Below are 24,643 nucleotides of genomic sequence, written 5' to 3'. Positions count from 1 at the left end.
AGTCGCCCAAATGTGCCCAACTCCTGTATCCTGGGTCAGTGTTAAGTATTTACTCCTCATCAAAACTATTTTGAGGAATCAGTTTCGAACCATACCAGCAGCTGTGCAGACAGTTAGACCTAAAAGGATCTTATCCCAAATTTGTCCTGCCCCAAACATTACATTTTTGCTTACATTGTTTGCCGTCTGCTTGATCATGAGTTGAAGCTCGAGCAGTGACTGCCGCATTGTCCATTGGTCCAAGTTCTGCAACATGCACAGACAAGCTGCCATCATTCATCTGTTCATGTCTCTCCTCCACTCTCCAGAGTGTGAAGCTGAACTTCCTGGAACCTTTTAAGGTTCCACCAAAGCCAGACCACCCCTCCCTCACACCCCATTCTTCCACCTGTCCTCTGGACTTCTCCATCCATCCCCACAATAGCTACGAAGTAAAACATAGTTATTTCACATATGCAAATTTTTAAAGTATTTGTGCTGAATTGAAGAACAAATTCTGTAGCCGGCAAAAATTATACGTATTAGGCAAAAATGCATATAATTACTTTCCATATTTATTCTGTTACTGCTCATTTGGTGGGAACACAAAGAGCTATGCCAGAATACTGAATTCCCCTCACACCCCCGATATCCTGCTCAGTACATTTTGCAGCTTTTGACATTTCAAAAACTATTTCCCACCTACTTTCAAACCTATCTTCAAAGCCTTGAGGACTCGAAACTTGTCTAAAGTGATGAATATCTCAAGAAGCTTATTTTTTCTTCCCCTGTCAAACCAGGGCAGAGTGACCATGCAATCACAAAATACACACATAAAAACAAACCCTTCCCCACATGATAAACTTCCCCAGAAGCCAGTATCTGCATGGGAAACCCCAGTGACTTAGGACCTGTAAAATGCGCTTTATCCTCTGGCGCTGCGGATTCTCGCCCTCCTCGTCGTCAAGCAACCGGTGTGGGTAGCAGATCAGTTGCATCAGCCTCTGGGCCTGGATACTGCTCAGGACAGGATCCTGGAGGTCATTGCTGTCTTCACAAAGAGATTTCAGGCATCTCTCACCTACCCACTCCTGCAGGCAAAGAATACTCACAGGTATGGTGGTACCCAGTTCACCTGGGGAGCCTTTAGGCTTATGATGTTCACCCTGCAAAGCCTACAACATGCCCAGCTTCTTCTTCTGCAGTCTGCACTGGTTGCTGTTTCAGGTGCAGCGAGGCATGCTGAGATGACAGAAGAACCCTCTGTGGACTAACTGGTGTGCAAGAAGATAGCATACTTCGGTGGTCTATTTAAAGAAACGTCAGGCCTCATTCTAGCTTTGACCTATATTAACAGCTTAAGCATCAACCTAACCTACATACATCAGCGAACCAACTAGGTTATCAGAACCATGAGGCCAGCAGGCTAGCAGCACACTCCACCTAGTCATTGCAGTGACTGGACTGAAGATAGAAAGGACCCAAGGCTCCTTCCACTGGCTTCTCTCTCTACAGCCAAAGTAGATATATTCCCTAGGTTAAGATTTTACCAAAAGTAATGAAGAACAAACAAATGGTGGGGGAGGAAGAGCAGTCCCCTGCTCCATTCACTTCCAGGGGTCTAACAAGAGATCAGAGATGCCCAACGCAGTGTAAGAACTCCAGCTGCCACTGTGACTTGTCATCAGTCCCACTGCATGGGAAGATAGAGGCACAAAACCCAGCACACTCACCTGCTGGCAGATGCTCCTTAGGACAAACTTGGCATAAATATCCAGGCTGGCTGTCTCTATGGAGATCATCCGGCTCGCAGGCTTCTTGTCATCTTCTATGAGATCGTCCACCCCTCCCGGGAGGGAAAAGCCAGAACCTTTTAGTTCAGCATCCCCTGCAACCAGAACTCAGGGTCACTCGCAGCAATGACCCATATATAAGGGCCCCACTCACTTGTACCTCTAAACTATAGATTCTATAGAATCATCCTATAGAATCATCATCTGTTTGCATCCCCATCAAGGGCTTCCCCACACTTATCAGCCTGTCCAGGCACATACCCAGCACAAAGACAGCTTTCAAGACAGCAAAGACGGCACCATCCACAATCCGGTTCTGGGAAGCAGCCAGCAAGTGCCGATCACAGGAGGAGCGGATGCCCACCGAAGGCTTGCCTATAAGGAAGTCACAAAGCAAAGAAGGCAAGAGCTACCAACTGTGCACTGGCAGAAGGTGCAACCCAAGCAACAAAAGTATCCAACAGCAGTGCTCCTGGGGGCAGCTGGTAAGCAAAGGAGTAGCCCATACACTGATCAGATCCAGCTGTGGTGCTCAGCCTTCCAAAGGGCACACATGCTGAGAGCTAAAGGAAGCTCTTCTGCATCTAGTTCAGCATCCTGTCTCCAACAGCATCCTGCCAGCTGCCCCTGGAAAATTCACATGCAGGACAGGAAGGCAACAGTCCTCCTTTACTGTCTGTCTCCCAGCATCTGTCATGTCTCAGAGCCATTGGCAGACCTCTCCTTTACGTATCTGGGTTAACCAAAAGCCATCATCACATCATACAGCACAGAATTCCATTAAGGTAAGTGCATGCTGTGAAGAGGCACCATATGGCAGTTCTGGAAAGAAAATAGTCAATGCCTGATCCTCCACCAGAGGAAGAGATTGGCAAAACTAAAGTGGTAAGCAGGCTGTAACTGGTTTGAGGAAACTGATCATGGGGTAGCAGGGATGCCACCCGCTGAAGCCCTGATCATACCAAGAGATAGGACAGAAGGGTAATAAGTGGGGGTGGGAAGAAAAAAGGTAGAGAATGCAGAGACTGGGAAAAGGCATGAATGGGGTACATGAGAAATGCTCTGTCCTGACAAGGTGGGGAGGGAGAGAAAGGTAGACTGGAAGCAGGAGGGCTACAAATCAATTGAGCCTTAGGAAGCCTCACTGGGGCCAGCAGCATTCTCTAGATGATGGAAGGATACAGATGAGGACAGACTGAACAGAGCATGCTGGCAGACAGTGGACACTTACTGCTATCCTGCTGGCATAGGTTCAGTTGTGGGGTCTTGAAAAGATGCAGAAGGATCCTGCAGGTCAGGCGGGCTCCAGGCTCAGAGTCCTGCTCACTGCAGGCTGCAGATAGAAAGGTCAAGGTCAAGTCACTGATGAGCTATGCTGCACCTTCAGACTGGGCCAGCCATCATTGCAGGACAGCCTGCCAAGCCCGACTGAGGCCCCTCTTTGGCCCCTCTCCCACCACAAGGGTCCAGCATCTCAAGGCTGGCACTCACCAGCATTGAGCAGTGAGGGGATGGCAGCGCAGCGGATCAGGTCCTCAAGGAGAAGACACTGGCGAGCAATGAGGATGGCCACAAATGTGGCAAGGGAGTCATGGAAAGATAGATCACTCACCTGCCAGAAAGGAGGAAGAGGAGAAGAAGGGCACAGCTGGGTTAAAAGGAAGACAATGTTACTTACCTCGAAGCAGCATTGTTCATCAATGGTCCAAGTACCCTGCCACAGTTTCTGGCAGGGAAAACATTTCCAAAGTGACAACCATCCTTTGGGGCCTAGCGGAGGTGCCCACTGTGTCATTAGAACCTTAAGAGGCGACCCACAAGGACTTGTGAGGGGCACCTCACTTTCCCTTCCCCCAATGTTCTTTTTTCCCTTCCCTGACCCCCCCTCCCATAGCCTCTCCCCCTTTTCCTGCTTCTTTCTCTCCTCACCCACCTTTGTCTACCTCCCACCCCCATCTTCATCTCCCCAACCCAGGCAGCCTTTCCCCTATGGCCCACTTATGTAGAGCTGGCTGAGCCGGGCCCATTTGCGTGGTGGGGAACCTACAAGGACTTGCTGGGGGTACTTCACTTTTCCCTGTATCCCCTTCCCCACACTATTCCCTCTTTCCTTCCTCCTGGAAGCCTTTGCCTATGTCCTTCTCTCCTTCAAGCCCACAGAACAACATATCTTTTATCTAACCCCATCTTCACTTATACTCCTTTATATACTGCCTTTCTCCACAAAGGGGGCCCAAAGCAGCTTACATTATTCTCCTTGCCTCCATATTATTCTTACTATTACTCTGAGAGGTAGGTTAGGCTGACAGTGTGTGACTGATCAAAGTCACCAAGTAAGCTTCCATAGCAGAGTGGTGATTCAAACCTGGGTCTCCCAAATCCTTCGCTGAAACTCCAACCACTACACTACACTGGCTTTTTGGTGCGTGTGGGGGGGGGGCAGGGAGGGAGGGCTGCTGTTGAACAGTAGCAAGCAGCTGAACCTGGGTGAGTTATCCAAATCATGTGGTATCAAGTTGCCTGCTGGTTGTTTCTATGCACGGCCCAATGATTCATCCCTCAAAAGCCCAAACAGCGCAACTGGCCCTTCCCCTCCCTCTGCCTTTTACTGACTGAAACCAAGCCTGGATTTCTGGCTAAACTGTTATAGTTGCCGCACAACAGCCACTGAGGACTTATGGTTAAAGCTACAAGTGCTCTTTTTAACATTTTGGGTTTTTTTATTACACCCCCATGTATTTTTTTAATTTCAGATTTTTCTGCAAACCTGGGACATTTTTCAGGTGTGCAGGAAGATCTGTCTTGTCTGTTCATGGTTCCAGTCTCTGGATTTAAGTATCTTCCGATCAGGGCCAATTGACTATTCAAATATACGATGCTCAGCAGAAATGGCCCTGTTTAGATGAGGGAGAAGAACCTCCTTCACCTGCTTCAAGCCACTACTCAATAAAAAGTGGGCTAGAAAAGGGGTTTTCTAAAGAGATTTCCCCCAGCTTATTTCATTTCCCTCTTAAATTTTATAATCTACATTCATTTTATTTTTGCAGGGGTAGTGGAGGAACTCCGCGGATAGTCTCCAATAACTTCATTCATCACCGTATGCCTTGTTTTCTAGCTATTAAGATTAATTACTAGGATGAAAAAAGCAGACTAAAAAGCAAGGCCTTCGTGGGGGTTTGCACAAGAGATAGAAGACATGGCTTATTGGGAGACCCCTAGTAGGCATGGAGTCTGCAAAGATTTAGGCCAAAATGTCAGGAAGACAAGGCAGGGAAGGCTAGTATTTCTAGCTAAGGAACTTTTTAGGAGAATTAAACATTCCTCAGACAGGAACTCTCTTCAAACAAGCATACTGCCTGTGTTACTGTAATTTAGCAACACACACTGCCATTCTGGTCAAGCTAATCCTTAGGCTTCCTATGCTACCTTTTCAGCAGCCAACTCTCAATATCCCACTTCCCAAGGCTTATGTCACTTCGTCATCTGTGTGCCATCCTACATTCTCCCTCTCCCATCTAAAGATCCAGCCCCAGGCGGCCCTTACGTCCACATTGCAGAGGAGGTCATTGAAGCCACAGGTCCCATTGTTCGAAGAACAGCACAAAGCCTTCAGCACACCCAGCCACTCGGCACTGAGTGACTTGCAATAGCCCGTCAGCTCTGCACAGAGGATTGCAATGTCATTGACCCTGTGCACAAAAAGAAGCATCATCAGCACATCTGGCCACTGGCTTGGGCCTAGTTGCACCCCAGAGGCCCACTGCATGCCCTCTGGGTGTCCTCGTCTAAGCCCAGCTCATTCTGGCACTCACCTATCTGGGTCATGGTGCCCAACACACACGTTCATGAGTGCGTTGCACACAAAGCTGTAGCGGTTGCCTGGGTTGTCTGTGAGGCTCTTGCCCAGGTTGGTGTAGGTAAAGTTGTGAGCAGACGGGTTCTCAATAGTGTCAATCATGAACAAAGGCTCCCACAGCATGTTCGAGTCAGATGGCTCCACGTTGCAGTAGATGGTGTTCTTCACCTTGGAGCAGAAGTCGCTGGGATGGAAAGATGGTAGTTGAGAAGCTTCAGCAAATATAGTCTCTGCCAGGCTCCCTACACCCACCAACAGCATCTGGACACATTCCATTCTGAGAGATGCAACTTAGCATGGCTGGCTCTCTCCCAGAATCTCCCTTTGGGAAACCAGTATCATTGATGGGTGTTTGGCATCTTTTTCCCTAGGTGCTTGAGAAAAAGATGTAAGAGAGGCAATTCTTACAGAGTCTGCAGCATCCACAGAAGAGGGGACTGACACTACTATGGAGGACATGACTCTACCTTATAATATATCCCAATGGCACTGTAGGTTTTTGCTCGGGACATGACTTGGCTAGTCGCTTGCTTATACAAAACATCTTGAGGAATTTGCTTAGGAAAGGCATCTTCTTTTTGCTTTTGGCACACTGGATTCTAGAGGCTGCCAGACTGGGGGCATTAAGAGTGTTGCCTAGCAGCACGGAATTGCATTAGATGGTCTTTGACTCAGTGCTTACTTGGGCCTTGGAGACTAATACGGTCATAGCTTATTAAGGATTATAAATCTAGCTAATGATCCAATTAAACTAATAATCAAATTACATCAGATGTATTGATATGTATGTCTGTGCATGGCTGGCTTGTGGCTTTGCTTTCAGGAAGACAGAAGACAGGCACCAAGGTCCTGGGGTTACAGAGCACAGGCAGAGAGAGAGGAAGAGAGCACATGCAACAGAGGGTGAGCAAGACAAAGGAACATCATATGGATGACTAACAGTTCAATTTAGAAAGTGAGTTGCTGACTGTGCAATCTTGTGTTTTTTTCCTCAGAAAGGGCCTCTGACCTCCAGAGGAAGACAAGCCTTAAAAACATCCCTTAGCCTAAATAACAAAATGTGTTGACTATGCAACTTTGAATCTTGCTGAACCTTGCAGGGGAGCTTCCTAAAGTTCAGCCTTTGAAAGAATAAGCAAGAAAAATAGTCAACTACCATAAAAAGGAAACAGGGCCAGGGCTCTCTATGAAAGGTGATCACCATGTAGGCTGTAATGATAGTCGACTGAACTATATAGTTGGGCCAAGTACCCACTTTGATGGAGACCAACACTGCAAGATCAGACGTAGTGGTCGACCACCAGGACTCCTGCCTAACAAAGACATCTAGCTACTGCAATGTGCTCTATGTGCAGCTGCCCTTAAAGACTGTCTGGAAACAGAATGCTTCAGCCAAAGTGCTGACTGGAGTGGGTCATAGGAACCGTATCACTTCAGTTTTGTTCCATCTACACTGGCTCCTAATTTGTTTCCAGACCCAATTCAGGGTGCTGGCATTGACATTTAAGGTCCTACATGGCTTGGGACCAGCATACCTTAAGGGCTGCCTTCTCCCATATGAAACTAGCCTTGCTTCAGGTGGCCCCGCCATCTGAGGCTAGATGGATGGCAACCAAGGAAAGGGCCTTCTTAGTCATGGTGCCCAAACTTTAGGACTCCCTCTGTTGGCCTGCTCTGTCATTGTTTTCCCCCAGCAGATGAAGGGTTTTTTTTACCCATAGTAAACTCTTACTGTCTCTCCTCCCTGGTTCTGTGTGTGAGTTTGTTTTTATGTCTGTATATTCTTACTGTATTTATGTATACATTTAAAATGTTATTTCACCGTTTTAAATTATTTAATATTTTGATGTTTGCCACCTTGGGGACCCATTGGGATTGAAAAGTGGCAGATAAATATTTTAAGTAAATAAATGCTGATTGGAATGGTCATCTAAACAAGTATGCCCACGTATACGCAAAAAGGAATCTAGCTAAAACAGATAATGAACAATGAAGGAAGGACTACTAATAACCAGTGGTCTTCCAAAAAAGGGAAATTTGGAATACTGAACATTTATGTAATTACAGTATATAGCACTTGGTTTGTGGTTGAAATATTTAAAATCCTGGGTTCCTTCTCTAACAATCTACACACTCACCATACAGTGGACTGATCATCCGCTTGGCTTAGTGGTTCTAAACTGCTATCTTCTCTTTTGTGGAAGTTTGTATCAGAATGTAACCCCTTCATCCAGAATTGTGCTCACCTGAACAGCTCTCCAAATTTACTCTTGAGGTGACTGCAGGATGTGTACAGGTCATAGAGGTAGGCCAGGATGCAGCGCTCTGCAGAAGATCCATCAGAGCGGTTCATGCCATGTTTTACCACCCCACACAGCCTGCATGTGGAAAAGAGATATGGCAATGGGGAGGAGGAATGCAGAATCAACCCCCAACTCCAAGTATGATCCCTAGTGGAGAGTCCTACTCCACATTTAGGATGGCAAAACTTCCATAGAGACAAAGCTCTGAGAGACAAAGAACCTTGGTAGCCTTGAGAAAAAGATCCCCAGCACAAAGACTGGGACCGCTTGGCCCAAAGATGGCTCATAACAGTAGCCCACAGTCTGAAAGGTATCCCCCTGCCCTGCAGTAGCAACAGCAAAGATGCCTTACCCTTCAAAGACTTGGGCCATCTGGTCCTGGTTGAGAATAAGGCAGGAATGATAATGCCGCAACACGGCCACAATGCAGAGGCACAGGCTTGTGGTGTAACTTCCCACCAGGTCAGAGGACTTCAGCAACAACTCCGCCTCCACCACACTCAGCTCATTCAGTAACTATGATCACAATATTAGAGAAGATTCAGAGGAAATTGAGGAGGGGGGTGTAAGTGATGGCGCCAGCTAGTTCTCTCCTCCCACTTCTAAGCCTGTGGATAGACAGGGGCACAGGGGTGATGTGGGGATTTGCAGTGGAGGTTTTACAGAGAAAGGGCAGCATGGCCCTCAGAAATCAAAATTTGTCTGGTCCCCATTCACTCAACACAGCTTACTGGATACCAATTATTTCTAAAGTGGGAATAATATACCCATCTTATAAGACATTTCTGATACTCTTCTTGCAAGACCATTAGAAAGAGCAAGCAGTTTAATAACATCACTTGAATGTGTGTTTCTACCCTCCTACAAATTGGTCTGCTCCATTTCAGCCTGAGCAAGGACATTTTTGGTTACAGAATACATCTGAGCAGAACGAGCTACCTGGAGAGGTGTGGAGAGCATTACCACACACTGTTTTCCACACACTACCATACAGTGGACTGACCATCCACTTGTCTTAGTGGTTCTAAATCTAGCCAACCACTAAGTTTGTCTTAGGGCCAGTACCAGAAAAACAGAAATATTTTTACCACATATTCCCCCAAGTTAGGTGAGCTAATTTTTTTTTTTAAATCTCATTACTCAGTTCCCAAGATGCATACCTGGATAGCAAAGTCAATAAGTCCGCTGATGTTGAGTGAATACTCCATCAGATCAAAGATGAACTGGACATGCTGCACCAAAGGCAGGTGGTACGACATCCCTAAGGCAAAGCTGGTGATCTGCTCCAAGACATTGCGAGATACCTGCACGGGAGAAACCATGAAGCACAGCTGCCTGGCAGCAAACTACCAGAATGAACATGAATGAAGACATGAATAGCAACGGCTGATGGTGTTGCTTACAGGGCACATACCTGAGAGGTGACAAGGTGCTGGTCAAAGTGAGAAAGGTGCTGGAACTTTGCAAAGATGTCTTCTGCAGTTGGGAAGGCCTCTGGCTTATTCCTCTTCCTTTTTTGGCCTTCCTCTCCCCCTGCCAAAGCCAGACAAAATCCAACAGACCGTTAGTATTAGCCTATCCAAAAGAACAAAACACTTTACCCCTATTCTCCCAATCCCGCCTCCCCAAACAGATAACCTTAACGGTCTATGTACAGAATTTGGACAAGGTTGCAGGCAGCTATTTCACAGACCTGTCTCTGCTGTGCTCTTCCTGTTTAACACCTTAAGGATGTCTTTGGTTATCTTCTTGATAGTATGCCGAGCCTCATCACGTTGTTTCCCAACGCCAAAGAGGACCACCAGCCGCTGGTTGCACTCATGACTACTTGACTCCTCCTGAGGATCCAGAAATAAAAGGAGAGACGAGGGTCAGCTGCTGCCACATTGTAAGATTCTCCACTACCGACGCAAGATACTCTTACCTACATCAGCAGCTCAAAGGGCATCAGGGCAGGGAATGCAAAGCATCATGGGGGCCAAGATGGGTGAATATCCTCTATTTAAAAAATTATCATTAGCAATACTGCACTGCTGCTGCAGTGCAAAGAGTAGCGTTTCTCAAACCTGACAATGGAAGGACTTGTTGATTCCTGAATGTGAACTGGACACTTCATTGTCACTGCAAAACACCTTTACTTTTTAAAACCAGCCTTCTACATTTCTGCATGTCACTGATCTGGATTTGCTTCCTCACTAGAAGGAAGCAATCTGGTGTAGGCTCAGGCAGTGATGTAACAGGCAGTCTCTGCTGATGGCAAGCAATTCTGCTGTGTGCTTGCATCAGGAGTAATCACGACAAACAATCACATTTTTATCCTGCCTTTTCTCCGTGAAGCTCAGGGTGGCATCCATGGTTCTGCTTTCCTCATTTTGTTTTCACAATAACTCTGTGGGACAGGCTAGACTGACCTAAAGGCCATTCAGTGAAGTTTGTGACAGAGTGGAGATTTGAACCCAGGTCTCCCAGATTCTACTCCAATATTCTAACCACTAGATTACACTGACTCTCATGCCCACTGTGGAGATGCCATAGTACTACACCCAAGATAGATGCTATACAGGCCAGAGCAGTGTATAATAGAAGAGCAGCAGGCAACTTCTTCCACAGGTAGGTACTGGGACTCTGAAGAGCCTTTAGTTTTATTCCTCATAGCACACTATCTTCTCCTGGAACACAGTGACATAAGCCCTGTCATGAAGCCAGATGACTGATACATGTTATAGCAGCTATACTACATATCCCCAAAAGTAAGGGCAATAGGAAAATGGCAGAATCTCATCATCATGGAAGCAATGAAGAGGAATTCCTATGATATTAAATACTGAACAGACTTCTTTTAAATCCACAACGGTTTTCTAAGCCTTTAAAGGCATGAAGAGACCAACACAAACTGAACATGAAGTCCACAAGTCAGAAAAAGGAAGCCAACCAGTTTCACTGCTAAGAACTATTACCTACAGAACCCTGTTCTCAGGCAAACCAAGCCATGGGCCAGCTTCTCTCCTACCTGAGGGATGGGGAAGTGTGTGGAATATTGGATGTGTCGTGGCTGTTCGTAGAGTGGTGCAAGCATTCCTGCAAGTTTTTCTTTCAGAAGGGCAAGAGTCTTGTTCTCTTCAGAATTCAGTTTCTCAGGAGAAGGGCTGGCCTTGGATTCACAGTGCATGGGAGGAGAAAACATCTAGGAAGAGACAAGGAAGACCATTTGGTAAAGTGGCATGGAAGGAACGTTACCAACATGTCAGCCCAGGAAGGAGTCCAACATATGGCTGTCCCTAAGCCAATGTGCCCAAACAATACAGGCTTTCTGTTCACAGTAGAATGGCCAGGCTGCCAAAGATCTCAATTATTTTCTTCAGTCCATCAAAAATACCTGATCATTTTTGCTCTACTGACTACCACAAGAGACATACTGGCTATGCTAACTTCTATCCTTCAGCAGCCAAAGACAGAAGCTGCTTCTCAAACACTTGCACGTTTACAAGAAAAACTGCAAGGCACTCTGCAGAGTTACAAATACGAAGTTTGAAGTGCCCAGTCAAAGGGACTCTAAAAAAGATGTACCGAGAAATCCGTCTTCTCCACATCATCAAAAATCACACTGGAGCTCTGGTCAATGTCCATCTGGCACTCCGACAGGCCCATATCCTGGGAGAAACCGAAAACGAGGCAGAGTCATTCAACTCCTATGAGTGTCACATGAAACACATGAATTCCCAAGAGGCTGGCCTCATGACTTTCCTGACATCTCACCTCCAGTTTGATGCTGCTGTTGCCCTCTCCCTCCTTCCTGTCATGTTCCTCAGTGGTGTCATCGAACGGTGAGGGGGGACGGGGCCCATGAACATCCAGGGCCAGGTCACCACGGGAGATCAATGTGCACATGTACATGTTGTGCGAGAAGACGTCATGCCTGATGAGCTCACAGAACAGCAGGACTAGGTTGAAGAACTCCACCTTCTCGTACTCATTGATGGGGTCAACTGCCAAAGAAGAGCAAAGAAAAAGCATGTGAGCAAGGCAGTAATCCTGTGCACCCCACTCCTGAGCACAGCTCCAGGCTGCCCAGCTGCCTCAAGCACTGGCCTCATGAGAAAGGAAGGCAGCTGGAGCTGGCACACTTCCTTTGGGCTCAGCATAGCCCAGGACCTGAGAGCAGAACCCCTACTTAGCATGGGAGCCTGGGTATCCAAGAACTGCATAAGGACGTCCTGAAAGACGGGAGCGCTGACTGCTGACAGGGAGCCCGATGAGATGGAGCCCTTCTCATCCACCACTTCTGAGTCACCACATCTCTGTGGAGAGAAAGGAAAAAGGAAGATTCTGAGCCTAGAAGGCAGGCCAGAAGGCTCCTTAGAGGATGATGACGATGATGATAATATATTTGTAAACTGCTCTGACTGGGCATTTAAGTTGTCCTGAAGGGCAGTGTGTGTGTGTGTGTGTGTGTGTGTGTGTGTGTGTGTGTGTGTGTGTGTGTGTGCGCGCGCGCGCATGCGCGCAGTTGTCCTGCCCTTCAGGACAACTTAAATGCCCACTCAGAGCAGTTTACAAAGAGTGTTATTATTACCCTCACAACAAAGAGAGAACAGAAACTGGCCTAGGGAACTGACTGGCAAACTAGGCTTCATGAACACTTTCCCACCGTTACAAGCTTGTCATACAACCTTTCTGCAAGGTCTAGTTCTGCTCATCATCCACGGACCAGCACTTGCCTCTGCCTCGATCTCTGATTGCCGCTTCTCCAGCAACTTGGCCACAACCATGGCCCTGTGGCGCCCAGACCGCTTGTGGCTGACAGCCCACTCACACAGCAGAGCTACCACGGCGTCGTCATCAGGGGTGATCTGTCAAGAAACAAGTCGGGGGTGAATAAGGTCCCTAAGTCTCCTCTCCTCCCACACATGTTCCCTGGGGCACCATGTTCCCTCCCCAACCCGTAATCTGCAAGAGTTCAGACAGACCGCTTGATCAACATGTGCATTTAGGAGCTGTAGCCCTTCTTCAATCACAGAATGGACCCTGTACAACATGCTGAGGCCAGCATTATGATTTAGGCAAGAGCATGTGACAAATTCTTCTTCTTAAACATACCCACAGTTATTCTGTATTAAATTCTCTGGCATCAGTTCCTATCTCTTGGCTGTCCCACATTATTTCTCACCAACAGAGAAGACATCAATGGTTTTCCCTACCAACCACAGCCAATGAGCCCCTACCTCATGACTGTCTTTGTTCAGTCCCAGCCCAAATATTCTGTTGTACAAGGAATCCAAAGAGTTACTGAAGTCTGATCGCTCAAAACTATGACTGTCTAGGACCTCCAAGGTGTGCAGCACTCGGCCAATTGTGAATCCTGGAGTGGACCAAGAAAAGAAAATGAGATTCAGAGGTAAAGAGCACAACATTCCCCAATTAGAAGAGAAAACAACTAGGCTGCCTGGCAAGCATGAACAAATGCTCATCACCAAAAAAGTCAAGGAAAACAAAAGACAAGGCTGCATGAACAGCCACACAAAGACAGGAAGCAGGGGCAATAGGAAAGCGACCTTGGAAAGATGCATGGGCAAAATTATTGCGTACTACCTGCTGTGGTTTCTTGGCATTTGTCAAAGGACCAGCGCACTTCGACTGCCTGGCCTCGCTCTTTTATCTGTTGCTCGATCTCCCGGAGCTTTGCTCGGACCTGGCAAAGAAGCAACATGAGAAAGAATGGTGTGAGAGGCTGCACCTTACAAGCATGCTAGGTGTTAAGGCCATCTTAGCAAGAATGCTCAAGAACAGGGAAGACAACAGGGGTGAGACTGGCATGAACCTCTTGAGGCTCTACTTGCTACAGGAACAGAGACTGAGGTTCTGATCTCTGCTGCTTACCTGCTGCGTGAAGGCTGAATTGGCCCCCGGCATTGGCAAGTTGGAAGGAGCAATGGGCAGGTGGTCAAGGGGAGAGCCAGTCTTGATCCTGCTGTCAGTGAGGGAGTAATGCCAGACCAGGGCACTTGGGCAACACAGGACAATACTCTGCAGACAAAGCAGAAGCCCTGAGCATGTGCAAGCCTGACTTTCAGAAGGTCAGCAAGGCCTTCCCTCTTTCCCTCCTTCCAGTCCACGAATAGATTTTCATACCCGTTTCCCAGTGATCCCTCACTGCTCCAGGATGGAAAACATGTCCCTGCTTTACCCACCATTCTAGCTCACTTGGAACAAGCAGCCTGTGCTTCTAATTCCACTTCAGTCTCTGCTAACATTATCGCACTAGGCAAAGTACAGATCTTTGTGGAACTTCCCTAAAGCTGACTTCTGGTAGCAGTTTCCTATTAGGCCCAATTTGCCTGTGTCTAAACTTCCCAGGATAGCAGTTTTGCTAGCTTTCTCTTCCGCACTGGCCCCCTGCCAGACACTTGTACATAACCCACACTCATCACATCACCCAGACTTGCCTGGAGGATGCAGCTGAGCCCAAACACCACCGGGCGGTGCTGGGGGCACAGAAGTAGGTCACTGAAAGGGCTGGGTGGTGGGTTCCCCGCAGCAGGCTGAGGGGTAGGTGTGGAAGGGAGTGCATTGCCTGCTTGTGCAGAGAGATGGTGGGGAGTGTGCCCACCAGGGCCATCCAGCAGCAAGGCAAGACGACGGGTGCAGAAGTAGGCCAAGCGCCTGGACAAGTAAGCAGACTGTACAAACTCCCCCGAATACTGTAGGAAAGAAAGAAAAGAAACCCATTCAGTGCCAGGTTAGGACATGCTCTTGACCGAAAGCAACTCATCACAGGCAGAGCTGTCCACAGCATTCACTGAGCAAAAACATCCCTTTGCACCACAAGGACAAATGAAGGTTTTGCCTACAGCAGAAGGAATAAACTCACCTGCAGCAATAGAGGCAAAAGCAGCTTCAGAAGTTCATCCTCTCCCGGCCGAATCTTCTCAAAGCACTCGAGCACCCAAGTAAGGAACTCATGTCGGTCCAGCATCCCATCCTGGAAGCAAACAAGGAAAGGTGAGCAGAAAGAAGGCAGCCACTGTCTGTGCTGGTCCCTCTTGGACTCCTCTCTCACTTGAGAGAAGACTAAAGGCAGCCTTGTGAAAACAGACTTTCTTTTCCTTCCTGCCCCTTCTCACCTGGAACATAAACATAGCTAGCTTTTCATTGTAGTCCCACTGCTTCAGAGCATGCTCTACCTCCTGGGGCATGGGGCCAGAGGGAGACCCAGTGCCTTGCCCTAACAACTGCCGATAGAACTCGGCAATCTTCTGCAGCTGCTCCCACAAGTACTTGGTGATGATCTGGGTCCACTCTGGAAGAAAGAACAGCTATCAGCAGAAGAGAAAGGGAAAGGAAAAAGGAGAAAGTTTAGGACCTGAGGAAGCAGGGAGCCAAGCACACTGACCCTTGCAATATGGTGGGAAGGAAGAGCAAAGAAAGTGAAGTGCAGGATGCCAGGCCAAACTGTGGACTCGGGGACCAAGCTGCAATGTTAGAGGCCCAAGCTGACCTTATCCTGGCAAAACAGGGTAGAAATGCCAACAAGCACCAGATGAGATGCAGCAACTGTAAGCAGAAAGCTTCAAGAAAGCCAAATCAGCCCTGTTCTTAAAACCTTGCGCAAGCTTGAAAGGGGGAGGAGAAGTTCTTACCACTGAAGGGGTCGATGACGTGCCGTTTCTTCACTTTAGTTTCAGTAATGGCTGCATAATAGGCACAGGTCATCTTGATTAGCCAGGCTGCTCTCATCACAGGCACAGTATACTTTGCCAGGTAACCAAAGACCTCCTCTTTCTTACTGAAAATGGGTACCTGCCAGAGGATGGAATATGAGGCTGAAGTCAAAGTGTGAGAGTGGGATTGTTCCAAGTCACATGCTCCACTTGAAGGCAGCTTGTGGGCAGATGCAAACCAAAGAGAACAAAGCTCACAATTTCTTTAGAGCGGGTGGCTCTTGACTGTACAGCTTCTTGAAGCTTAGAGTAACTCTACTACCATCTCCAGGTGCTTCCCAAAACTTCACTAGCCCCTTTTTCCTTCTAAATCCACCTCGAATAATACCATTTCTACAAAGCTGCCACTGCTTTTCCAATCTGCTCCCAAGAGTCCTTGGTTACCCTTCTCCTACCTCGACCTGGATGGGCCAGGCTAGCCTGATCTCATCAGATCTTGGAAGCTTAGTAGGGTTGGCATTGGTTAGTACTTGGATGGGAGTCCATCAAGAAAGACCAGGATCAGTATGCAGAGGCAAGCACTGGCAAATCACCTCTGTTAGTCTCTTGCCTGAAAACCCCAGAAACTGGCTGCAACTTGACAGCATTTTGTGTGCACATGCACGAGCGTGCATACTTGTCCCACCTAGTCTGCTCTTCCTTCCCCAGCTCAGCCCATGATTCTTAATCCCTTCCAATCTTAGAACTTCACAGCTGGAGGTGAGAAAAGAAGCAGTAGGACCAAGACCTCATCCCTTTCCCTTCTGGCATTTTACTAGTTTATGGATTTGTACCCCACCCTCCCTTGCATACAGAGTACAGACAGCTCACACTGCAATGAAAGCTTCAGTCCAATCACATTTTAAAATCTAAACAAAATAAATATCAATACTTAAGAAACACAACACACACACCCATTCAGGAACATAACCATAAATGCCTCAATACTGCCTTTATAAATTCAAAATTTGCTTTTAAAAAAGGTCTTATTACTTTTATAAAAACTAACTTAATAAAGTTGTGTGCCTAATGTCTCTGAGGAGTTATTTTCATAAGGCAGGCGCAACCATCCACCTACCCACAAAGCTCAAAGTCACAGATTTGTCTTAGCAGGAAGGAACCAAAAAAAAATGATTGAGCTAAACTTGAGAGGTACCTGGGCACGCATAGCCAAGTGGATAGGAAAACAGAGGAGAAGTCTGGTTTGAGCCATTTCTTTCCCAAATTGTGTAAGAGTTGCACTTTGAGAAAGAGATAGCTCAAAACAGACTGAACAACTGAACAGTTCAAGAGCAACGTTCTGCTTCCAGACCACAGTTCAGCTATTCCTACATCAGGGCTTCCTCCTGTTTTATTTCACCATTGTACAACCCTTACCTTTTTAGCAAGGTGCGTGAGTGGCTTGGTCCCAGCCAGATCATTGAACCAGTTGTTGATAGCGCTTTGGGAGCGTGCGGTTACCAGCCAGAAGCTATCCTTTTGGTTCACCTGGGGTTTCCGACGACCTGTGTCAGGCAGTGTGTTGCAGCGCAATTTCTCGGCAATAATACTACTGAAATTTGAACTGATCTGAAGACAATGAAAATACAAAAGAGTTTTAGACCTTGTCTCAGAAATCAAAGGTTAGTGGAGTTGCTGAAACAACCTCATGTACTCGTCTCCCAAATAAAATCTCATGCATCTGTACATCCTCAACTCATGTAACCAACCACAGGCCACCTTCAGCTGAAGGGTTAAAGCTCACACAGAGGACTCCAGAAGTTCCCCTCTACTGCAGAAAACTGTTCCTAAGTTTTCCTCACATTGGGGATGATTTTCTGCCTTCCCAAGAAACACACAGGTTACATTATCTGGCTCAGCTGAACCTGCTACTAGTATCAGAGTCTGAAGACATATCCACAATCATCCAGGCTGCTAGTACCAATCTCTCCTCTACTTATTGCATCCCTGATAGCTAGCCATCACCTTCTTTCTATGGCAAATATCTCACGCTCTGGCTTCCCAAATCAGCAAATGTAAGGGAACAAAGGGTGGCAGGTAAGAGTTTGCAAGGGCAAACAATGACAGAGTTTTCATTTAACTGGCATTCTGTTCAAACGTATTCCCAGGAGAACAGGAAAGCTCTGGGTAGCTAATGTTTCTGTAGCAACAGGGTGCAAAACCGGAGCTTCCCAAAGTTAACTAGTTTCCTATGTACATAAGGGGGGAGAGAATACAGAACCCAGAATTATCAATATCATTTATCTCTGTCCATAGCCAAGAAATCATTTGTGAGAGCTAGGTAGATGCACTTCCAGAATAGCCAATGCCCTCACCTTGGAAGGGTTGAAGTTGACATTTTTGGCACTACCATGCTCATCCCCAGAGACAGCCGGCTGGTTGTTGAAACCCTGCTTCACGTTCAGAGCTGTCAGTTCATCCTGCAGAAGAAAAGGAAAGAGACTCCCAAGATCAGAAGCTACTGAAAATTAGAAGAGGATGGCTCACTTCACTGTACCCTACTTGGGAGCTTCCTGAGAAGGCCAGGGTCATATAGACAGCCACTATCAAGGACACAACACAATAAGTTATTACATTCTTGAAGGTGGCTTTTTTAAAAAGGATTAGATTAATTCACAGAGCATAGATCTATCAACTCCCACCATGCCATTTCTGTGGCGCCTTAAAGACTAACATAAACTCATGTATATGATGAAAATGGCTCTTGGCTCATAAATCCTAAAGCAATCATTAATTACGTTAATATTACACCTCCATTCCATTATGATACTCAAAGCCGTATACATGGAAGAGGGCAAGTAGACTCCTACCCAAACCTAAAAGCTGCCGAATGGGAAATGATGTCTGCGTTAGCCTTTGAAGACCACACAAGTTTCTCAGATGCTGCTTGCTAAAGTGCCTGACAATGGAACCTCCATGTCCAGGAACTATATATCTGACATTTCAAAAGAGAGGGCAGGAGAAGGCCGTCGATTTGACGTCTACTCTGGAGCTTTCCATGGGTAGGAGAGAGGCTGCCCACCAGCTTGCCAGCCGCTACCAGCCCTCTGCTGACCCACCCTGATGTCCTGCAAGCGGGAGGCAGCCCGTGGGGGGAGGGGGCGTGCCCCACCCGATCCGGGTCCCCCTCCTCTTCTTCTCCAGCACCATGGCCAAGGCCCACAAAAACACTGGACCCCTCCCCCCCATGGCCGGCGGGGCGCCCTTCCTCCTGCTTGCAGCAGGGGGCACTCTGCTCGTCCACTGCCCTCGCCGCAGGGGGGGTGCCCTCCCGCCCCCCAAGGCCCCAGCCCCCCTCGCGGGCCCCCAGTCCCACCTCCTTCTGCTTGGGGTCCTGTGGGTACACGTCAGGCGGGCCCAGGCGCGGGCGCTTGAGAGGCCGGTGTTCGTAGCTGAGGATGCCGAAGGCCGCCATGGTGAGCGAGGGGCGGCGGGCAACGAGAGGGGCGGCGAGGCCCAGCCGGGCCCGCGCCTGGCCGCTGAGGGGGACCTCGCAGGCCCAGCCACAACAAGGGCCGGCGGAACCAGCCGAGCCGGTCCCGAGCGCTCCCGAAAAATACCGAGCGGCGCGGGGTAGCGGGAGGGAAAACTGCCGGAGCCTTCCGAAGCAGAGCTCGGCCGGGAGATCGAGCGCTGACGGAAATTGACGAACAAGAGAGGAAGGAGAGCTGGGAAGGGGAAATGTCCGGAACCAAAAATGGTAGCAGTGGTTGGAAGGGGGCGCAATGGGAGAAGGGAACATCTTTGTCGGAAAATGCCGAAGGCGAGCGAAAAGTCTCGCAACGTCTCCCTCTGAGCGCGGAAATTGACGAGCGAGGACGGCACCTGTCTGCGAGGTAGTATCGCCCCCTGCAGTTGGATCTGGGTCTCCGCAGCACAATTGGAGAGCGAGGAATTGAGCCAAAAGGGCTTGGAAGGCCGGAAGGTTTTTTCTGATTCTCTCTAGATGGATCAATAGGATTTATATATTTTTTAAAATTTATGTCAGTTATAGTCTACTTTTCTCACTGAGACTCAAGGCGGATTACACAGTGTGAGATTAGTACAGTCAATTTCTAGGACATTTTTATAAACAGTGTCATAGGGAAAATAAACACAAGTTTACAAAGACATAGCATTAGCAAGAATCCAATACAGAGCTGAAGAACTGCTGAAACAAAACATAAGCAATTCTAGGGCTGACTTTAAACAACATGAAGCACAGGTAGCTCATAGGAGTACATATTTAAAACAACAGATAGTATGTAAGGCAACATAGGCCATTGTCACATGGCCCCTTATTTCATCAGTTTTGTGCTAGAAATCGTTTCCTCTGTTATCATTATCAGAACGGATTCTCCCATCTTTTGATGACTGCTTGTGCTTCCATTAACGGGAAAGCGCAATTTGACGGGCAGTCAAAGTGCCTCTGGAAATGGGGCCAAAAAATCCTGCCCCCCCTTTAAAAATTTTTTCGCATATTTGCACTATATCGCACTTCCGTTATACCAATGTTGTGCTGGGCCAACATTGATATATATAAAAAAAGGGAGGGGCCAAGATGGGCAGTGAAGCAGAGAATCCACGGCTACTTGGCACTAAAATTTTAGAGGAAATGTCAGTGTACTCAAAACAGCTTCAGTTGTTCTTGCATGGCAGAATATCGCAATAGCACTATAAGGCTTGCCTTTTAAAAAAAATACTTTGAGGCTTAATTGTGGGTTGCGCTGGGCCTTGTGGAAGTGTGGGGCGGGAGAATCAGCGTTAGGTGGGACAGATGATCAGGAATTGAGCGCTTTGGCTTTGCAAAGCGTTCACAGTTGATCCAGGGCATTCACATGGAAGCAGATGAGGACACCATAAAGAGTCACAAAGCGTGATTTGGGGAGAATGGTGAAATCGCAAGAGAACCGGAATAAGGTGAGCATTCAGCGGGAGATGGCACTAGTTTAGCGCTAAATTTATAGCCGTGTGACGACGGCCATAGTGGTGAAGTCTATTGTCCTTAACTCTTTAGCAAAACATCTGAGACCCCCTCCTTACAATACAAAAGCACTTTTGAATAATTCGGATTTGCAGAAAGCTAGGAGAATAGGGCCTCTCCTGACCTCCTCAGGCAGGCCAGTTTTATTGGTTGTAATGGATGCCATTGCAGTTTTTGGAATGATCAAAAATATAAAGCAATGTTTAGAAAAATAGATTATAAATTAAAGCCAACAAAATAAATAAATGAACACTAAAATAAACAGTGTCTGAAGAAGAGAGTTCTGACTCTCTCCAGCTTACATTCTGAAAATCTTGTGGGAGTCTAAGGTGCCAGTGGACTCAAATCCTGTTAAATTTATACTAAACAACATTTGGCAGACAACACTAATCCATCAAGAAGATAACCAGGGAGGGCTGTATGGCTTCTTTGTGAAAAGTAGCCTGTTCAATATTTGGAAGGGGGTCTCGGTAGTTCTGATGGCAATTTGTACTTTGGGCAGAATGTTTGATGAGCGTGGCATTTCAGTGCAGATAGCAGCTCGTAGATGTGGGGGCAGGAATTCTTGAAAACTGCCACCACTGGGCAAGCACGCTTGCTGCTTATCTAATATCTGTATCCTCCTAAGGGCCCCTATTTCTTCTACTTCCTCCGTAATACTGTGCAATACCAGATCACTGAAAGGCAAAACTGGACTAGTATCTAGATTGCTGGAGGGGGAAAAATCAACCTGGCTTGTGTAATGGAAACTTGGTTGAAAGTAAATGAGAATCTTCTATCTCAATTAACTCCACCTGCTTATGCAGTTCTTCCTCAACCCTGCATTGGAGAGGTGGCTATCAGCTTCCATGAAACTCTTATCACAGATTCCTGGCGAAATCTATCAATGGCATTGAAAGTCTACTATTCACATTGGGGTCTAATGATAGATTAGGCATCCTGCTGGTTTACTTGTGAGTAGAACTCTAGTGGACACCCTGTCTGAATTGGCAGAGGTACTTGTGGGCATGGTACTGGAGAAACCTTGACTGATTGTTCTGGGAGATTTCAGCATTCATGCCTTGAGGGTTCTGTGCCAGGGCCAAGCCACGATTTTGTAGCCCCTTTGGTTGCCATCGGCTCCTCTCAAATTTTGATGGGCCCAGTGCATGAATAAGTCATACCTTGGACCTAATTTTTTTGCACTAAACCTTTGAAGGAGGGTCTCAATATGAGCCTCTGCCCTGTAGCATGGTTTGATTGCTATCTACTCAAGGCAAGGGAGAATATGGAGATAACATTCCACGGGGAGTGGGGCCAGTTAAAATGATCATCTGCAAGGACTCATAGGTTGGATTCCAGAACACTCAAGGAGATTTTCAAATTACAACTGAATACCCTGTTTTGTCTACGGTGGAAGTTTGGAGCTGTTACTTCTCTGCTATCATTGCATCAGCCAGTTCACAGCCATCCCAATTGTTTAAGGTACCTCCGCATCTACTGACTCCTAAATCTGAGTCTTTATTGTCCCAGGAACAGGAAATTAGTTGTAATGCTTTTGCAAAGCTTTTTGTTGATAAAATCTCTCAAATATTTTCTGATTGGGATGCCAGTTTGTAACATGGTCCAGGCAGATGAAATGGCTTGTCCACCATGTGGCCTGTTTATGGACCATTTTGGCCCATTTACTGTGAGAGATGTTGGCATGTACCTGGGATCTGTGAAGGCCATATTTAATGCTTATACTTTGCTCAGATTTCTGCTTTGTTTTAGATTTTTGCAATCCCAGTCCTATTATATCGCTTATTAGATGTCTCATCCTATTGACTGCACTGACTTACACTGTGTAATCTACCTTGAGTATCAGTGAGTCTCAACAATTCAAAGGGTGATACACCTGTTGTATAGTGTGGAGTAGTCCGATAATCAAACAGTGTCTCCTGTAAGGCAGCTAGTCATGGTTTTGCTTGCATTTTTGCAAGCTGTAGACACTCCTTTACCAATCTGTTCATTCTCTCAGCCAGGCAATTGGCTCTTTTTCTTTCAGTATCCAGGTTTCTAGTCTCTCCAGCAGCACACTACAGTCTCCATAATAAGACAAACTTCTAAATATCAACAAGGAAACAAGTTATAGCTATTAAAACACAACAGCATTCCTTATGTTTGTGCTTATAGATTAGTTGCCAGTTTTCCTCTTCCAGAATTTCGCCTGTCTGTCTCCCAAACATTAACATAGGACAGCTTTTTCAAAGGGTGTGTGTGGATTGGAGACACTAAGAAGAACATGTTTAGAGGATGGAAGGACATATCCAAGTAGGTTTCAGGAAAAGTAGGCAAATTCTGTAACTTGCTGTCTATACAGATGGCTGAATACAGGAAGAGATGCTGGTACTGCTTTCTTTAGGAGGTCCTTGTAAGAGAGGATTGTTAAAAAAAATCTAATCAGCCAGATAGCTCGGAAGCATTTGGTGAACTCTTGCTGGTTTCCAAGACTGAAAGTCCCAATTCCAAGCCACGGTCTATGGATTATGTACACGAATGGAGAGGGAGCCCACGGAAGTAGAGTTTCTTCAGGTCAAGCATGTGCTTATATCCATCTTTTTGACAGTCCCAGAGCAGGGCTTCTAGCAGGTAATTCTTAGCAGCTAGTTGTTCTTGTCTTACCCACAGAAGCCACATATTTTTACTAGCTCCACTTCTGTACCTCTCATGGAAGCTTCTCCAGGTATTTTCTCCTCCATGCCAGGAATTGGCCCCAGTGCAACACTGTCACTTTTGGGTCGCCCCCAGAAGTGATGTCATCGGCAAGTGCCAGAGGTACCCACAACCGCCTCCCACAAGTTGCCGGGGGTGGGGAGGCAACCCAAGAGCATTGTAATGATTATGTATTTAACTAAGTTTAAGAAATGTTGGGAGATCTGATTTTTTTATTGCATGTGTTTCTCTGGACTACAGGATAAATTTGCACCTGTTTATATTTGTAAAGATAATAAAAATATTTTATTTTAAATAAAACCATTAACTCAAAGAAGTTCTTAATTTGTTCTACCAGCAAAGGATCTGGCGTCTGACTTATAATATTTCATTAAGGCTTTAACTCTCTAAGAGCTGAATTCAGCTTAGAGCTCTAGATTGGGTGCAAATAAAACTATTAGTCAAACTGGGAGATTGAAGTGACAGGAGCATTTTATCAGGCAGGTGTGGAAAAAAAACTCTGAAAGGAAACTCTCCAGTTTCCTTGCAGCATTCTACAACCACTCAGGTTCAGTTTATCCGTCCCTCACCCACAGCAAGGAGAAGGATGACCATTATTGCTGCCATGTCTTGAAACTGTTTCTGTAGTTGTCCCTTGATCTTCAGTAAGCATTTCATGCTGATTTGCTGCCAATCTGCTGATCACAGTCAGAACAAACAACCACCAGGAAATGAGATGATCTGATAGATCCAGGAAGAACTGCTTAAACTCATCCTGTATTTTCTTTTGGTTCATTAAAACCATTCAGTTTATCTTTTAAAAATTTGGCCTTTGTCCTATAAAGGAATTCAAAGGGAGAGTCCCCATGAATATGCATTATAATGAAATCTGGAGATGCAATACTCTGTTGCAAGAAATTGTGGGAAAGGAAAAGTTAAGTTATGGGGCAGAGGTTCTTCCCATAGGGACCCCAAGCAGTACTGTCTAGTTGTGTATGGAGCTTTTCTTGGACCTTCATGGCCATGATCTTGCAAGGTTGTCTAGAATTCCATAAACAGCAGCAGCTCTTGGAGGAGAAAACTTCCACCTTCTTCCACCAACACCCTTCTAATAGTTGATGGAATCCCATGTGGATATGTAAAAAAATTCTGACCAATACGGCCAGTCACAGCCAGAATTTAGGATCTGGCAAACCTAGGGTAAACCCAGGTTTACAGAAAAAAACTAATTGGGAAGTTTACCCAGATATACAGAAAATATCAGTTTGTAAATTTAAAAAAGAAGACCCCCCCTCCCCTAAACAACGGCTTGATGAAGCCTGGATATGCTCATTTCCCTTTAGGAGGAATGGAATGTTGAGGACAGCCAAGCATACAGT

General features: G+C 46.6%; 1 protein-coding gene across 2 annotated transcripts in view; it reads right to left on the bottom strand.

The window, feature by feature from the left end:
* MED12 (mediator complex subunit 12) overlaps positions 1-19,237 on the bottom strand; it is a 34,141-nt gene extending 14,904 nt beyond the window's left edge. For both annotated transcript variants that reach the window (XM_054995927.1, XM_054995926.1), the window contains exons 1-28: positions 18,945-19,237; positions 17,944-18,048; positions 17,006-17,197; positions 15,569-15,728; positions 15,053-15,228; positions 14,800-14,910; positions 14,375-14,629; positions 13,809-13,955; positions 13,521-13,620; positions 13,154-13,290; positions 12,650-12,781; positions 12,103-12,229; positions 11,688-11,917; positions 11,499-11,582; positions 10,942-11,115; positions 9,625-9,769; positions 9,346-9,464; positions 9,092-9,235; positions 8,284-8,447; positions 7,875-8,006; positions 5,585-5,812; positions 5,317-5,461; positions 3,264-3,384; positions 3,004-3,105; positions 2,034-2,147; positions 1,713-1,867; positions 891-1,070; positions 175-246 (exon numbers count right to left, since the gene is read on the bottom strand). In XM_054995927.1, coding sequence (XP_054851902.1) covers positions 175-246; positions 891-1,070; positions 1,713-1,867; positions 2,034-2,147; positions 3,004-3,105; positions 3,264-3,384; positions 5,317-5,461; positions 5,585-5,812; positions 7,875-8,006; positions 8,284-8,447; positions 9,092-9,235; positions 9,346-9,464; positions 9,625-9,769; positions 10,942-11,115; positions 11,499-11,582; positions 11,688-11,917; positions 12,103-12,229; positions 12,650-12,781; positions 13,154-13,290; positions 13,521-13,620; positions 13,809-13,955; positions 14,375-14,629; positions 14,800-14,910; positions 15,053-15,228; positions 15,569-15,728; positions 17,006-17,197; positions 17,944-18,048; positions 18,945-19,043 — 4,050 coding nt within the window. In that variant the 5' untranslated portion in view covers positions 19,044-19,237. The remainder of the gene's footprint in view (positions 1-174; positions 247-890; positions 1,071-1,712; positions 1,868-2,033; positions 2,148-3,003; positions 3,106-3,263; positions 3,385-5,316; positions 5,462-5,584; positions 5,813-7,874; positions 8,007-8,283; positions 8,448-9,091; positions 9,236-9,345; positions 9,465-9,624; positions 9,770-10,941; positions 11,116-11,498; positions 11,583-11,687; positions 11,918-12,102; positions 12,230-12,649; positions 12,782-13,153; positions 13,291-13,520; positions 13,621-13,808; positions 13,956-14,374; positions 14,630-14,799; positions 14,911-15,052; positions 15,229-15,568; positions 15,729-17,005; positions 17,198-17,943; positions 18,049-18,944) is intronic.
* Between the last annotated feature and the right edge of the window lie 5,406 nt (positions 19,238-24,643).

The sequence above is a fragment of the Eublepharis macularius genome, chromosome 13 (genome assembly GCF_028583425.1).
Source record: "Eublepharis macularius isolate TG4126 chromosome 13, MPM_Emac_v1.0, whole genome shotgun sequence".
Taxonomy (NCBI): Eukaryota; Metazoa; Chordata; class Lepidosauria; order Squamata; family Eublepharidae; genus Eublepharis; species Eublepharis macularius.
Note: the sequence above shows the minus strand (reverse complement) of the source record. Positions and strands in the feature narration are given on the sequence as shown.